The sequence below is a fragment of the Propithecus coquereli genome, unplaced genomic scaffold (assembly GCF_000956105.1).
Source record: "Propithecus coquereli isolate 6110/MARCELLA unplaced genomic scaffold, Pcoq_1.0 Scaffold755, whole genome shotgun sequence".
NCBI lineage: Eukaryota > Metazoa > Chordata > Mammalia > Primates > Indriidae > Propithecus > Propithecus coquereli.
In genome coordinates, this window is record NW_012153674.1 from 75,154 (window position 1) to 93,047 (window position 17,894).

At 36.5% G+C, this 17,894-nt stretch overlaps 1 protein-coding gene across 2 annotated transcripts in view; it reads right to left on the reverse strand.

The window, feature by feature from the left end:
* Positions 1–17,894, reverse strand: part of TMLHE (trimethyllysine hydroxylase, epsilon) — a 118,220-nt gene that overhangs the window by 74,334 nt on the left and 25,992 nt on the right. For both annotated transcript variants that reach the window (XM_012662183.1, XM_012662181.1), the window contains exon 2: positions 7,080–7,269. In XM_012662183.1, coding sequence (XP_012517637.1) covers positions 7,080–7,260 — 181 coding nt within the window. In that variant the 5' untranslated portion in view covers positions 7,261–7,269. The remainder of the gene's footprint in view (positions 1–7,079; positions 7,270–17,894) is intronic.

Genomic DNA, 17,894 nt, shown 5'->3' on the forward strand with positions numbered 1-17,894 from the left:
GTCTTCATGGTCTGAGATTCTTTCTTCTGCCTGGTGTAGTCTATTCTTAAAACTTTCCACTGTGTTTTATATTTCCTTAAATGAATTTTTCATTTCCAGAAGTTACAATTTTTTTTTTTTTTTTGAGACAGAGTCTCGCTTTGTTGCCCGGGCTAGAGTGAGTGCCGTGGCGTCAGCCTAACTCACAGCAACCTCAGACTCCTGGGCTCAAGCGATCCTCCTGCCTCAGCCTCCCGAGTAGCTGGGATTACAGGCATGCGCCACCATTTCCGGCTAATTTTTTCTGTATATATGTATTTTTAGTTGTCCAGATCATTTCTTTCTAGTTTTTAGTAGAGGCGGGGGTCTCGCTCTTGCTCAGGCTGGTCTCGAACTCCTGACCTTGAGCGATCCACCCGCCTCGGCCTCCCAGAGTGCTAGGATTACAGGCGTGAGCCACCACGCCTGGCCCCAATTTTTTTTAATATATTGATCTCTTTAGTGAATTTTTCATTCATTTCCTGAATTGTTTTCTCTGGTTTGTTTCAGTTGGTTTTCCATTTTCTCTTGGATTTCATTGAGCTTCCTTACAATCCATATTTGGAATTATTTATCTGTCATTTCAATATTTTCATTTTTGTTGGTATCCATTGCTAGAGAGTTGGTGTTCCCTTTGGGGGGTGTTCTTTGGCTCTGATTTTTCATAATTCTGGAGTTCTTTTGCTGAATCCCTTTCATCTGGAGCAGGTGTTGCTTATTTTTGGATTATCTTTTGTTTCAATGGGGCTTCTCTCCTCCCTCATTCATTCGAGTGTGTTTTTAGCATATGTTGGGTAAGAACCTTTGGCTTTGCTTGTGGGTGCTTTGAAGGTGCTCTAGTCTGGATGGATGCCTTGGTTATAGACAACCTTAATGTGGTGGTTTTCTCAGTTGCTAGTTGTTTGTAGGCTGTAGCTGTGGTGAGCTGTGTGTGTCGGCAAATTCCCTGTCTTTCTGTGATGGGGGAGGATGGAGGCCTTTGAAATCTTTTCTCTTTCTCCAGCCGTATGGTCTACTTAACAGTGTGAGTTGTACTGTCATGTCCAGTTTAGTCTCTGAGACAGTAGGTGGTGCTTGTGGGTGAGAATTAACCACACCCTGTATGATTGAGTCAATAGATGCTGTAAAGTGCTATGTAGATTGACCTCCATGTCAGTAGGTGGTACTTGCTAAAAGGCATAAGCTGCAGTGTTGTTTTTGGGACCTGTGACCAATGTATTCCCTCAGGAGTGTTCTAGGTGGTGGGTGGGGCCCTGGAGCTTCAAGATGAGTCCCTATTCTCTGCCACAGCAGAGGTAGGTGGGGGAGTGAGGCTAGGTGGGGCTGGGTTGGGCCACTCTGCCTTCAGGCTCCACAAAAGCCGGCAATGCAGCTATTTTGACAGGGGTCACAGGTCAGTTTCCAGCTTCTGGGAAACCCTGCCAGGGAGGGTCTGAAGTGGGTCCACCCAACCTGAAAGCCTGCTTGTAGATTCGGGGCCATCTGAGATTCGCAATCTGACTGTCAAGAGCGGGTTTGACTCTTCTCCTCACTCCTCTGCTCTGTGTTATCCTTTCAATGTCTGCTGGCAGGCAAGAGCTCAAATTAGCTGAGTTCCTCCATGATTACACTGCAGGCTAAGTATCTTCCCTGCCCAGGATCCTGGCCTGGGCAGAGAGCTCGGCCTTCCTGTGGGGGAAGGGGTGGTCCATGAGTATGCCACATCTGGGACCCACACTGCACTCTCCTCTCAGTTCTGCCCATGCAGACTCCCTCACCTTCTCAGATTAGTTCACAAATCTCCATTCCATGCCACTGAGAAATACAATCGAGTCCTGGGAGTATGGGATCTGGCCTACAGGCCTGCCCCTGGGTCCCCAAAGATCAATCCCTGACCATGGCAGGGAGAAGTGTGCTGGTCCCAAGTTGCCTATGGGGTACTCCAAGCAGATTTGATGTCCCTGCTTCAGGGTGAGCCCAGCTTTGATGGAGCTGCTGTTCATGCAGCACCAGGGAGTGCCAGTGAGCAGGGAGCTCACAGTTTGAGCAATCTCTTAGTCTGCTGCAGGACTATAATAGAAAACGGTTTGAGCCTCACTCTCCGTAGAAGCCTTGGTGTGGTGGCTCAATTATCTCTCTTGGCAGCCATGGGTCGGGGAGTGGAGTGGGATGAAAAGAGTCTTGGAGGGAGGAAAGCTAGCACTCCGGTCATTTCTGTCCACCTCTCTGCAGGGCAGCCTGCCTGGAATGTACTTGCTTCGGGACCCACTGGATCCCTGTGTCTCCGCAGCCTGAGCCAAAGTTGGGAAATGTTTGCATGGGAACGAGCAAGCCAAAAACTGAGAGGCTGAAGTTCTCTGGGAGGACAAAAGCTCACAGTGGGTAGAGAAGCAATATGGTGCCTGCCATCTCGGTTCAGGTCTGTGGTGACTGGAAGTGTCCCAGGGGGATTGGAAGCCTAGTCATTTGTCCACAAGAAGCTTCCAGTTTTCTTGTGGCAGCAGCTTTTGGGCTTGTAGGAGCAGAAAGTCACTCCAGCAGCTCAGAAGCCTGCTGTCAGAGACATGAGGTTGGGAGAAACAAACCGATCCATCTACCCTTTCTGCTGGACTCCAAGCCTCTGGGGCATTGATTTCTGCCAATATCATGCTACTCCTTGTTCTGCTCTTTAACTTCTTCCCATGGAGTCCCTCATAACTTCTGGCACCCTTCCTTCAGAATTACCCTGATCTATGCTTACCTGTTTTTTTCTCTTTCATCTAAAACCTTTCCTTCCTACCGAGACACTTTGACAGCTGGTGTCTCTAGTCAGCCATCTTCCAGGGTCTCCCAGTTGGGGTAATTTCTACTGATCTATCTTTACATTCACCAATTATATCCTTAGATATGTCAATGCTACTGATGAGCCCATCAAAACCATTCATTTCTGGTACCGTGATTTTGATTTTCAGAATTTCCATTTGATTATTTCTTATATTTTCCATCTTTCTGCTGATTTTATCAAACTGGTCTTTTTGTCTACCTTTTCCATTAGATTCATTAACATATTAATAATAGTTATTTTAAATTTCATGCCTATTTCTTTTTAGTAGTTTTAATTGACAAATAATAATTATTTATATTTATGGGATATAATGTAACGTTTTGATGTATGTATGCACTGCGGTATCATTAAGCCAGTGAATTATTAAAATATCCATCACCTTACATACTTATTTTTTTGTGGTGAGAACATTTGAAATCTACTCTCTTAGCATTTTTGAAATATACAATATATTATTGTTAACTGTAGTCACCATGTTGAAAACTAGATCTCTTGCACTTATTCCTCTGGTCTAACTAAAACTTGTATTATTTGATCAACACCTCTCCATGCCCTAGTCCCTAGCCTCCGGTAACCACCATTCTACTTTATACTACAAGTTTGGTTTTATTTCAGATTCCACATGTAAGTGAGATCATGTAATAGTTGTCTTTTTGTGCCCAGCTTATTTCACTTAACATAATGTCTTCCGGGTTCATCCATGTTGTCTAAAAGGACAGGATTTCCTTCTTTTTAAAAGCTGAATGGTATTCCACTCTGTATATATACCACATTTTATTTATTCATTCATGCATTGATGGGAACTGATATAGTTTGGATGTTTGTCTCCTCCAAATCTCATGTTGAAATTTGATCCCCAATATTGGAAGTTAGAAGTGTTTGGGTCATTGGAACAGATCCCTCATGAATGGCTTGGTGACCTCACTGAGGTGATGAGTGAGTTCTTACTCTATTAGTTCATGTGAGAGCTGAGTGTTTAAAACAGCCTGGCTCCTCCTCTTCTCTCTCTTTGGATATAACCCACTGGCTCCCCCTTAACCTTCTGCTTTAATTGGAAGCTCCCCGAAGCCCTTACCAGAAGCAGATGCTGGTGCCATGCTTCTTGTACAGCCTGTAGAACCATGAGCCAAATAAACCTCTTTCTTTCTAAATTACCTAGCCTCAGGTATTCCTTTAAGCAATGCAAAATGGACTAAGACAGTCACCTAAGTGGATTTCATATCTTGGCTATTATGAATAATGCTGTAATAAACATGGGAGTAAAGATATCTCTTCAATTACTGATTTCATCTCCTTCGGATATATATACATATATATGTGTGTGTGTGTGTGTGTATATATATGTATATACACACGCACACACACACCCCCAGTGGTGGGATTTCTAGATCATATGGTAGTTTTATTTTTAATTTTTTGAGGAACCTCCATACTGTTTTCTATAATGCCTCTACTAATTTCCATTTTCACTGACAGTGTACAAAGGTTCCCCCTTCTCTACATCCTTGCCAACACTTGCTATCTTTTGCCTTTTTGATAATAATTTCCCTGATGATTAGTGATGTTGAGCATTTTTAATATACCTGTTGGCCATTTATATGTCTTCTTTTGAGAAATGTCTGTTCATATCCTTTGCCCATCTTTTAAACATGTTGGTTTCTTGCTATTGCATTGCATTGAGTTACTTATATATATTGGGTATTAACCCCTTATTAGATATATGGTTTACAAATATTTTTTTCCCAATATGTGGGTTGTCTCTTCATTCTGTTTTTTCCTTTGCTGTGCAGAAGCTTTTTAGTTTGATGCACTCCCATTTGTCTATTTTTGCATTTGTTGCCTGTGCTTTTGGGGTTATACATAAAAAATCATTGTCCATACCAATGTCATGTAGCTTTCCCCCTAAGATTTCTTCTAGAGTTTTACAGTTTCTTGTTTTAGATTAAGCCTTTATTCCATTTTGAGTTGATTTTTGTACATGGTATGAGATAAGAGTCCAATTTCATTCTTCTGTATGTGTATATCCACTTGTCCCAACATTATTCATTGAAGAGACTCCTTTCCCCATTGTGTGTTCATATTTGACAAACATTTTGACCTTTGTCAAAAATCAATTCCCCATAAATGCATGATTTATTTTTGGGCTTGTCATTCTCTTCCATTGGTTGATGTGTCTGTGTGTATTCTAGTACCATGCTTTTTTGATTACTATAGATTTGTAACATATTTTGAAATCAGGTAGCATGATGCCTCCAGCTTTGTTCTTTTTGCTCAAAATTGCTTTGGCTATCAGGATCTTAAGTTGAAAACTTTCTCTCTTAAGATTGGAATAAGATAAGAAAGCCCAGTCTTGCCATTTCTATTCAACATAGTATTGAAGTCCTAGCCAGAGTGATTAGGCAAGAGAAATAAATAAAAGGCATCCAAATAGAAAAGGAAGAGATGAATTGTCTCTGTTTGCTGATGACATGACCTCATATCTCGAAAACCCTAAAGACATTACCAAAAAACTGGTAGAGCTAATAAACAAATTCAGTAAAATAAACACACACACAAAAAAAATCAGTAGCATTTCTATATACTAATAATGAGCTACTTGAAAAGGAAATCAAGAAAAAATTCCATTTACAATAGCTGCAATAAAAATACTTAGGAATAAATTTAATCAAAGAGGTGAAAAATCTCTACATGCAAAACTATAAAACATTGAGGAAAGAAATTGAAGAAAACACAAATAAATGGAAAGATATTTCATGTTCATGGATTGGCAGAACTAATATTGTTAAAATTTCCATACTACTCAAAGTGATCTATAGATGCAACGCATTTTTCATAGAAATAGAAAAAAACAATCCTAAAATTCTGACTGATAATTTCAACACCTGTGTCATATGTAAGTCTAGTCCTGATCTTGCTTTGTCTCTTCCAATTGTGTTATTTCTTGCTCTAACATGTTTTGTAATTTTGTTATTGTTGAAAAGACATACATGTTGTATAGAGCAGCAGTTATTGAGGTAAAATAGGACTTTACCATGAGTATTTTTATTAATCTGGCCAGGAGTTAGGCTGTGTTTGATGTTTGTTGTCTCTATGGGTACCAGAGGCTTTAAATCCCTCTAGTGATTATCTTTTTGTCTCCCCTTTTAGCTTTGGTCTTTCCCTTTGTGCTATACCTTAGAGACCCTGTCTCTTGCGGCTCTCCCAGGTATAATCCACTGTTATCTTAACTGGAGGCTTATTAGCTTGCTGTAGTGTGTGGGGAAGGAGGGCATTCTATAATCTTCTGATTAAGTCTCAGTCCATAGAGTGCACAGCAGACCTGTGTCTTGGGAGTGTGGCCTTCACAATTGTTTTTGTCTCTTTTCCAGGGTGTGTTCGATTAAAATGTAGTCCCCCAAAAGATGTCTTGAGGTCCTAACCACTGGTACCTGTGAAAGTAACCTTATTTGGAGAGTCTGCAGATATAATCAATTTAAAACGAGTTCACAATGGAGTAGGGTGGGCCCTAAATCCAATGAATGATACAGTGAAGAAGGCCATGTGAAGATGGAGGCAGAGATTGGAGTGATGCTGCCACAAGCAAAGTAATGTCAAGGGTTGCAGGCAACCATGAGAAACTAGAAGAGGCAAGGGAAGATTATCTCCTAGAGTCTTGGGAGGGAGTGTGGCCCTGCGAAAACCTGGATCTCAGACGTCTAGCCTCCGGAACTATCAAAGAATAAATTTATGTTGTTTTAAGCCATCTAGTTTGTGCAATTTGTTATGGCAGCCCTAGAAAACTCATATACAGGGGTAAAGCTTCTCCTCCATTAGCCATCTAATACTTTCTATGATTGTAATATTCTTAGTCTATGTCTTTAAAACCCTTTTCCTTGAATATTGAGTCTTTCTTTATTTCTTTTTTTCCTTAGGTAAGGCAGGGAGATGAGTGAGTTGGGCTGAGCAGGGCAGAGTTGCCTTCTCCTAGTTGGGATGGGATTTCACTGGTGCCCTCCCTATATTTTGTCTTTCTCCCAACTTCTAGAATAATCTAGGAAATAAATGGCTAGAGGTCCTCTCAACTCCACAAAAAGTATTTTCAGACCATGCAAAACATATTTGTTATTGCATAACAATGTGAATATATTTAACACTACTAAATTGTATACTTAAAATGGTTAAGATGGTAAGTTTTGTGTTTTCTTAACACAATTTTATCATTCTTAACACAATTTTTTATACAATTTTTAAAAAGTATCTGTCCCCACACATCTCTTACCAAAATGATCTTCATGTTGCTGCCAAGCACAATTCTGGGCCTTGGAGGTTGTATGGTGCCAACGGATGGCTAAAGGAAATAATCTTTTGAAGTTAGGCTGTTGAACGGCCCAACATAGGACTCCTCCCTTCAGCAAATCCTGAAGCTTGCTTTGTAGGTAGGACAACCTGTGACACCACATCCTAGAAGACTGGACAATGACAAAAGAAAGTTAGCAACAATATAAAACAGCTTTTATGAGGCTATATGAATACTATAGATATAACTATGTAAAATAATAGATTTAATGATCTCAACTGCAGAGGATTAAACAAAGGAGAAATTATGTAATGCTAAGCATACGTGGTCTATAACCATTACTTCCATTTTCTCAGCAGCCACTCTTATTTTATGCCTTGCAATCCTGCTTCTGCCCCACTACCTAACTGCATAGTTCTTTAAAAAATTCACTAATCTTAACCTTGCAAACACATGCACTCATACATTGCATAATGACGTTTCAGTCATAAGATTATAATGGACCTGAAAAATTCCTAACACTGACATTGTAGTGTTGTAACACAACACAATACCTTTTGTATGTTTAGATGTGTTTAGATACACAAATACTTAGCACTATATTATAATTGTCTACAGTATTCAGCACAGTCACCTGCTGTACAGGTTTGTAGCCCAGGAGTAGTAGGATGTACGATGTAGCCTAGGAGTGTAGTGGGTTATACCATCTAGGTTTGTGTAAGTACACTCTGTGATAGTAACACAGTGATGAAATCACCTAACAATGTATTTCTCAGAAAGTATTCCTTGTCATTAAGCAATTCATGACTGTACAAGGATCACTTTTCAGGTATCATCCTTCTGGGCCTCTCTGCTGGATCATCCTTATCCTGACTGCTTGAAACTTGCTTCTAAGACTGAATATGTGTGACTATGGACAAGCTACTTAAATCCTCAGTAATTCCATTTCCTTTTTTGGAAAAGGAGGATGATATTTATCTCATGGGTTTACTATGAGGATTAAACTACTTAGAACTGAATCTGTCTCATAGTAAGCACTATATATGTGTCAGCTGCTACTGTTACACTATAATCATTATGGCTATTGTTAGGAATAAGCTGTATCTGTTGGAGAAAGTGCCTTGATAAGTCTGCTTGGAATTGGTGACTCTGAGTGGCATGGTTTTAGAAAAATTAATAAAACAACTCCATCTGCATAAGATCATAAAAGGCATTAATTTGTCTTGTGGGAAAGGAGGGAGAAAGCCATGTAACTGCAGATAGGCTGTGTGGTTCTTGATGTGAACCTTCTCAATTACCCCCCAAAGTTGCAGTAAAGTAACTAAATCCACAAAATGCTTATTTTGAGGAAACTTGCGTGTGTGTGTGTTTGTGCACACACACATGTGTATGTATGTGAGGTATAAGCTGATGAAAGGACTGAAGTTCATGTTGATGTGGGATGAAACTAATCACATACACAAAGGCCATAGCTTCAGACATAATAAAATTTATTAATGACTTGGGAGCATTCTGAAATAACAGGCTATGAAATTGAGGGCTAAAGTCATATTTATTGAGATTTTGTGGCTGAGGGCAAGGAGGAGAGCATAGAAAGGTCTCTGCTGATACCTGGGTTACATTTATTTCTTCACTGTCTCTTGTTTTCCAACCTCTTATCTACAGGTACTGTCTAAGGGGCTGACAATCTACAGCCCACAAACTAAGAATGAATTTTATATTTTTAAAGGACTCTAAGGAAAAACAAAGAAGAGTATGACACCAAAGCCTACAATATTTGCTATCTGGCCCTTCAAAGAAAAAATTTTCCAATCCCTGGTCTAATACTCAATTCTTAATCAAAGTACTCTTCTCCCACTGCATTGAATACCCCCAAAATCTACTCTTAAGCAAATATATTCATTCATTTCTTCATTATTTTACCCAGTAAATATTACTAAGCATGTGTGGAATAGGTACTTTCTTAAGTACTGAGAATACAAACACAAACAACTCAGCAATTCCAGCTACCATTCAAGAGGCTCACAATCTAGTGGAGAAGAAACGCAAGTATAGGGTGATAACTACTACTACTTATAATAGTTTTAAGCACAGAGTGCAGTGAAAAAGTGCAAAGGAGAAAGTAGTTAATTATGCCTGGGAAAACTGGCAGAACTCTGCATGATTCGGGTTCTTTGAAGTGTTTCACTGTTTTGTATATACTTTAAAAACAAAACTTGCTCATTGTAAAAAAAAAGGAGAGGGGAATTAAAAATAACCTACACAAGCAAAAAATGTATAAAATAAAAAGTGAAAGCATCCTTCTCTCATTATTTGCCATTCCCTTTCCGTCAAGGAAACTGTTAATGAGGTTTGGCACATACAATTGAAATCTCCATTACTGCCATACACACATACAAAAATACATATGTTTTAGTATTCAAACCATAGAGAAGAGTAGCAAACAGAAAGAAAGTCTCTCCTTCCCCACTTTCTCTTATCTTACTATTCAAATGTTACCAGTTTTAATTTTTAAAAATTAAAATTTAAAAATTTTTAAAAATCCAAGCAATTTACAAACCGGGAGTAGGTATTTGAAATTCATACCACTGACAAAATATTAGTATCAAGAATATTTAAAGGCATCCTACAAATCGACAGGAAAAGCAAACAATATGTGAGCAAACAAGATGAACAGACATTTCTAAGAAGAGAAAACACATATAATCAATAAATTTATGAAGACATGTTCAACATCATTAATGATTAGGGAAATTTAATGAAATTTAATCAAACCACAATGAGATATCATTTTATACCCACTTGATAGGCAAAAATTAAAAAGTCTGATAATACCAAGTGTAGAGGTCTTATAATCTTTCATTAAATTCATTCCTAAGTAATTGAGTTTTGATGCTATTATAAGCAGTATTTTTAAATTTCATATTGCAAATGTTTGTTACTAGTGTACACAAATACAATTAATTTTGTAGTTTGACCTTGAATCCTGTGACCTTACTAAAATCACTTATTGTTCCCAGTAACTGTTTTGGAGATTTCTTAGGATTTTCTACATAAGGGATGTCATCTATGAATAAAGACAATTCTACATCTTCCTTTTCAAACTTCGTACCTTTTTTTTTTTTGCCTTATTGCACTAGTTAGGACCTCAAGTGCAATACAAAATAGGAGGGGTAAGCATGAACATCCTTGCCTTATTCTTGATCTTAGGAGGAAACATTCAATATGTAATGATTATGTATGATGTTAGCCATGGTTTTGTTTTTGTTGTTATCAATGGCCTTTGTCAGGTTGGAAAAGTTCCCTTCGATTTCTAGTTTTCTGAGAGTATTTATCAGGAATAAGTATTGAATTTTATCAAATACACTTTCTGCATTTATTGGGATTACTGTATGGTTTTCTGCTTTATTCTATAAGAATAATGTAGTTGATCGATTATCCTTTGTTAAAACAATCTTGGCTTTCTAGGATAAACCCCACTTGATTGTGATATATCCTTCTTTTTACGTATTGCTGGATTCAAAATGCTGCAATTGTTATAGTATTTTTCATCTAGATACATGAGGAATACACGTTCTGTATTTTTTTGTGTGTGATGTCTTTATCAGACATTTTATCAGATTTAAGCTGGTTTCACAAAATAAGTTAGGAACCGTTACCTCTATCTCTACCTCTATTCTTTGAAAAAACTTATGCAAGATTGATATCTCTTCCTTCAATGCTTAGTAGAATTCACTGAAAATCCAGGTATGTCTGATGTTTTCTTTGTGGGTGGTATCTTTCCTTCTGGAACTCCAAATCTCTGCTTGAATTTTTGTCTGAATCTCATATTTCTCTTATATCATGTTTCTCTTATACCCTGTTATCATCTTTCATTTTATTTTTTTCTGTTCTGTAACTTTGATGTTTTCTATTTACTGGTCCCTTTCTATTTCTAGTTTTCAGTTAAGGTGATCCCAAAAGTTTTTCATTTCATATATTTCACTTTTCAGTTTAAGTATTTCCATTTGGTTCTTATTTAGAAATTACATTTGTCTTCTGAAATTTCCCATTTGTTCATCCATCCTATTCATTTTTTTCCTGTAAATTCTCTAACATATTTACAATAACTGTTTTCACGTCCTTGTCTGAAAATGCCAATATCTGGGTCATCTGTGAGTCTACACTTATTGACTATTTTCCCCCTCCTGACTATGGCTTCCATTTACCCATTTTGTTCTATATCTAGTATTTTTTTGAATGTTGGATACTGTGGATGGTATTTTGTAGGTTGTTTCTAAATACCCTTTATCAGAAGCTACTTTTTATTGCTTGTTTTTTTCTCTGATAAATGGATATTAAACTTTATGGTTTTTTTGCATTTATTGTGATGACCATATGATTTTTCTTCTTTATCTTGTTTCTGTGGTGAATTACCTTGATTTATTTTCAAAATTTAAACCAATTTTGCCTTTTTGGCATAAACCCAATGACAATAGGGTATATTATCCTTTTAATATATTACAAAATACAGTTTTCTAATATTTTGTTAGAAATTTTGTACCTATGTTGATGAATAAAATTATAATATTTTAGTTATGGGATTATTCTAGCTTCACAAACAGAGTCAGGAAAGCATCCCTTTTCTTCTGTTCTCTGTAAACCGTTGTGTGAAATTTATATTATTTCTTTCTTAAATTTTGGTAGAATTACTCAGTGAAGACATCTGGGCCTGGATTTTTCTTTGTGGAAAGGGCTCAATTTCTTTAATAGTTACAGGTCAGTGCAGAAATTTGTCTTCTTGTGTCCTTTGTAGTAAGTTATATTTTTCTAGGAACCTATTTTATTTAAATTTGAAATACATTCACTTAAAATTGTTTACAGTACCAATTGTAACTTTTCTGTTTTATGATATATAGTGAGATCTTCCTTTTCATTCTTAATATTGGGTATTTATGCCTTCTCTTTTTTTGTTTCTTGATCAGTATTTCTAGTGACATTTATCAACTTGATTGGGTTTCTCATAAAAGAAACTTTTGGCTTCAATAACTCTCTCAGTCAAATATATCTTTCCTACGGGAAATTCTATTCTTATCTTTATTTGCTTTCTTCTATATCCTTTAGTATTAATTTTCTACTGCTTTTTCCAATTCCTTGAGATGGACCCATAGGTCATTGACTTTTAGCCTTTCCTCTTTTGTGGAATATGTATTTTAAGGCTATAAATTTCCCTTACAGTAATGGTCTAGCAGTATCCCATGAGTTTTGATATGCCATATTTCCATTTATCAGTCAGTTCAAAATATTTTCTAATTTCCATTACAATTTTTGAAATTTGACTCACAGGCTATTTAAAAGTATACTACTTATCTTAGGGGGATTTTCTAGTTTTCTTCTTCTTGTTTTCTAACTTAATGTCACTATGGCCAAAAAATACTCACTACAGTTGTAATTGTTTAAAGGTTTTGAGACTTGCTTTATGGTTCAATATATCATCTATTTTTCTGTATGCAGAAAAGAATATGTATTCTGCAATTGTTGAATGTAGTTGTCTATTAATTATGTCTATATATGTCAATTATGTTAAGTTTGTTTATTTTATTGTTCAATTATTCTACAGAGTTATTGGGTATTTTTTGTCTGATATTTTTTCAGTTACTGAGGGATATCTGTTAATATCTCTGATTATGATTGGGAATTTATTTATTGGACATTTGTCAATTTCTGTTTTATTTTGAATGTTACATGCATACAAATTAGAATAATTTTATTTTCTTGGTGGATTGCCCATTATAATATCTCTATATCTAGTAAAGATTCCTGCCTTAAAGTCAACTTTGTCCAGTATTAATATAGCTACATAAGTTTTCTTTTTTCATGGTATATAGTGACATATCAGTGTTTGCATTGTATACTTCTTCCATTCTTTTACTTTGACTCTCCTATATTTTTACATTTTACATGTAAAATACTGTTTCTTATAAACAGCACGTAGATTTTGCGTTTAACCATTCTAATAATCTTTTTCATTTAATTATTGTGTTTAATCCATTTACATTTACTATAATTACTAATATATTTAACTCTGCTATATCACTATTCGCTATTTGTCTTGCTTATTCTGTTACCTTTTCTCTCCTTGCTTTGTTTTGTACTAATTAGGAAATTTGTATTAGTCTATTTTCTCCTTTGTTTAATTGTTAGTTATACTTTCTTTTACTGATTTTTAGTGATTACTCTCTATATAAATATACAGAGTAACATATATCTTTGACTTATTAAAGTATAATTCAAATTAGATAATTTATATTAACCCCATTTATCCTCAATCCCTCGAGTGCTGTTGTTGTCTATAGATATATTTTTTTGAGACAGAATCTCACTCTGTCACCCTGGGTAGAGTGCAGTGGCATCATCATAGCTCACTGCAACCTCAAACTCATGGGCTCAAGCAATCCTCCTGCCTCAGCCTCCCAAGTAGCTGGGACTGCAGGCACATACCACAACATTCTGGTAATTTTTCTATTTTTAGTAGAGATGGGGTCTCATTCTTGCTCAGGCTGGTTTCGAACTCCTGACCTCAAGAGATCCTCTCACCTTGGCCTCCCAAAGTACTATGATTATAGGCATGAGCCACTGTGCCCGGCCTGTTGTATATTTTAATTGCATATGTATATATATCCCCCATATGACATCACTAATTTTTTATATAATCAATGGACATTCAAATCTACCCACTTATTTAATCTCTCTACTGTACTTCATTCATTATATGTCTCTAAGATTTCATTTGGGATCATTTTATTTCTGCTTGAAGATCCTTCATATTTCCTTTGGTTTTTGGTGGCAGTTTCTCTAAGCTATGGAATATAAAATTTTAGGTTGGCAGTTACTTTTGTCAGCATTTTGTAGTTATCATTACATTATCTTCATGTTGCTTCTGTTGAAAAGTCAAAACCAATCTACTTGCTACTCCTTGTAAGGCAATACATTATTTTTCTCTAACTATTTTTAAGATTTTTCTTATTTTTTTTTAAGCAGTTCTTCCTGAAATACACCTAGACGAGGTTTTCTTTGTATTTATTCTGCTTTGGGTGATAGCACTTTTTGAATCTATGACGTTATGCTTGTGATAGGCAGAATTTTAAGGTGACCTTCAGTGACCCTTGCTGTTGTATAATCCCTTCCCCTGGAGTGTCAGAGGGACTGTGAATATGATGAGATTTCACTTGCATGATTAGATTATGTATATAACGCAACTGACTTTAAGAAAGGGGGATGATCCTTGGCTAGGCTGGTCTAATGCAGCTATCCTCTAAAAGGAACAGACAGGGGTCTTCTTCATGAAGGAGACCTGAAGCAGGAAAGGGATTTGATGTCAGGAAGATTATCCATTGGCTTTGAGATAGAGAAGACCATGTGGGCAAGTAAGGTAGGCAGTCTCTAGGAGCTGAGAGTGACTCACAGCTGATATGCAGGAAGGAAACAGGGACCTCAGTTTTATAGCTACAGGGAACTCAATTCAGCCAACAACCTGAATTAGGCTGGATGTAGATTCTTAGCCAAAATCCCTAGAAATGAACGCAGCCTGCCTAATACCAATTTCAGCCTTTAATACCATGATCAGAGAACCCAGTCATGCCACACCTGGACTTCTGACCCATAGAAGTGTGAGCTCATAAATGGGTGTTGTTTTAAGCCACTAAGTTTGTGGCAATTTGGTATGTGGCAATAAAAAATATTGCAATGCTTTTGTTACTTTTGGAAAATTCTTTGTCATCATCTCTTCAAATATTGTTTCTGTACCATTCTCTCTCCTCCTCTTCTAGGACTCCCATTACAAATATATCAGACCTTTAAATATATTAGGTGCCAGGCACTGGTATAGGGGCTGGAAATATATCAGCAAACAAAACAAATCTTCATATTCTCATGAAGAACCTTTTAATGACATCCTGATCTCCCCTATACCTAAACTGGCTCCTCCCACAGAGTTCTTCCTCACAGTAAATTCCAGTACCATTCAAATAGCAGCATAACCCAGAAATCAGTGCTTCAAACTTGATGGCTCATTTTTAAAATTTCCCCCCATAGCCAATTATCAATTCACGGTAAGTTTTATTCCCTACATGATTCTCAAACTTGACCTACTGCATTGTATATATACTTGCCACCATTCCAGTCCAGGCCCATCATTATTTCTCACTCAAAGTCTCCTAACTGATCTATCCATATCCACTCTTGCCCTGCCTTCGACTACCTGGTCTTGAGTTACCTCTCAGCCTAATTTCCTGCTACTTAACTTTTTGTACTTTATTGCTTACCTCTAGATCTGCCACATTCTTTCCTATTCGGAGAAACTCATGTTCAAGCTCTTTGTTCCCTCAAACTGGAAGTCCTTCCTACTCTGATTTTTATTCATCTTTTAAGAGTCAGCCTGGATATCATCACATCAAAGAAGTCTCTAAACTTTCAGAATAAACAAGTTGGTATCTTTTCTTCTCTCATAACACTCTGTTTATATCTTTATATCTCTTTCTTCTTAATACATTATGCTGAAAGGGTATGTTATATATCTTTCCCCCTAATAATACTGGATGTTCTTCAACAGGAAGAATTATATGTCTCATTCACTTTTATACCCTAACACCTAGCATGGTTCCTAGTACTTATTAGAACTCCATAAATGTTTGTGGAAAGTGGATTGAATTACTCTTCTTCCAGTTTCACAGCCTCTTTAAATCTGATATCTGTTCTAAATCTTCACTTAAGTAATAAAAATATTGACCAGGTAAAGCCAAAGGTAGAGTTTATAGCAGGTCATCAAAAAACTCTTCCATTGCCTATAATCTATTACTCAGTACTCTTTGAATACAGTAATTTAATTAATACATAATTATATTATCTAATTCATATTTTCTTGTCATAAAAAACTTGCTAAAGTGTTGCTGAAATTTCATTCATTCATCATTAATTCAAGATATATACTATGTTTGCCATAGTTCCATAAACTACCTCTAATAACCTTATCAGAAATAAAAACTAGGTTTGTGTTGAATGACTCTGTTGATAACTTTGTAATTTTCTAAGTACTCATTTTTTTGAAAATCTGTTCTAGAAGCAAACCCAGGAGATATTTAGCTCATTGGTTAGCAAATTGAAGACTTCCCCCTTCTTCTTTGTTAGAATCAGTAATATTTTTACATAATTCCAATCTTAAAGCACGTCTCCTATTTTTCTGAATTCCTTTGATCACTGAGAAGAGTTTAATAATATTGTCTGAGTTATAATTTACCCATGCCAGGACACATGTACTTCTTCTGAGAGCACAGTTAAAATACCGTTCTTGTTGTCTTTACAAATATGTATTTCTATAAGCCTGAGGTAATTTGGGGCCTTATCCTTCCAAATACTAATTCTTTAAGCACATGCCACCTGTTATATTTATCCTTGCTTTTGTATTCCTTATTTCCATCTTTTATATATCATTTTTAAAAAAAAGAAACTATGAGCTCATTGTAAAACTTCCCATGTGGCCCCATGGTTTTCCTGTTTTCTCCTTTAATGGAATAATTTGCTGTTTAATAGTCAAAATTATGTTTTTGAGAGTTTCCCAGCCTTTAGAGTTTAAAGCCATCTTAATGTAAATTAAAGTCCAACAAGTATCAATCATAATAACAGAAATTTTTGGAGAACAGCCATAGCTAGAAATTCTAGTCACAGTAGGCAATTACATAATAGGTCAATCGGAATCTTTTCATGGTTATTACTAAGGAAGAAGCATTACCTCCTGGAAGGCTTAAAGCCAAGAGTCCATTTAGCTCCTGTCAATTTTTCCTTCCAAATGTCTTTAAGATTTGTCCTTCTCTTTCCATTCCTATAGATGTCTTCATCACCTCATACCTGGACTATTGCCATAGACAAGATGGTTTCCTTGCCTCCAGTCCATTCATATTCCAATCCATTTTCCATACTATTGCCAGATTAATCTTTTTAAAACACTTTCATCATGTCACTCTCCTGCCTGAGACCTAGCTAAAATGTCACCTTCTTTGTAAAATATTCCCAGCTCTCTTAGAAGAGTTAATACCTACTTACTCAGTGTTTTCACAACTCTCTGTGCGTACCCTTATTAGTGTACTTACAACATCTATAACAATTTGTTTAATTATTTTTCTCACCCCATTTGCTGTGAGCTCCTTGAGAGGAGGCAAAAGGTCTGAGTCATCTCTGTACAAGGATTTATACATAATTGGCTCCATCTATCTTGACCCACTACCTCAAGGCTATCACATGTATCTCTGCCTACTATGCTCTCTCACTTATTCTTTGGGTCTCAGATTAAATATCAGTTCATTGAGAAACCTTCCTTGACACTCTTATTAGCTAATTAATCAATTAGTTGAACAAATATTTATTGAGTGCCTATTATGTGCCAGACACTGTTTTAGGCACTTCAGATATGTCAGTGAACAAAGCAGACAAAAAGTCTGCTTTCATGGAGCTCATCTCCTAGTAGGAAAATGTAGATAATTAAAGACAAACATAATAAGTAAATTATATAGTAAGCTATGAAAAGACAGCAGGATAAAGGGTTGTGTTGGAGGCTGGACTTTTATACATGGTGGTCAGGGTAGGCCTCATTGAGAAAGATGACATTTAATTAAATGAAGAGTTAGCCATGAGGACATCTGGGGTAAAGTAAGATAGGCAGAGATGACAGCCAGCGCAAAGGCTCTAAATTGTGATTGTATCTGTTGTGGCCAAAGAACAGCAAAAGAAACTATTGTGGCTGGAGCTCAGTAAGCAAATGGTAGA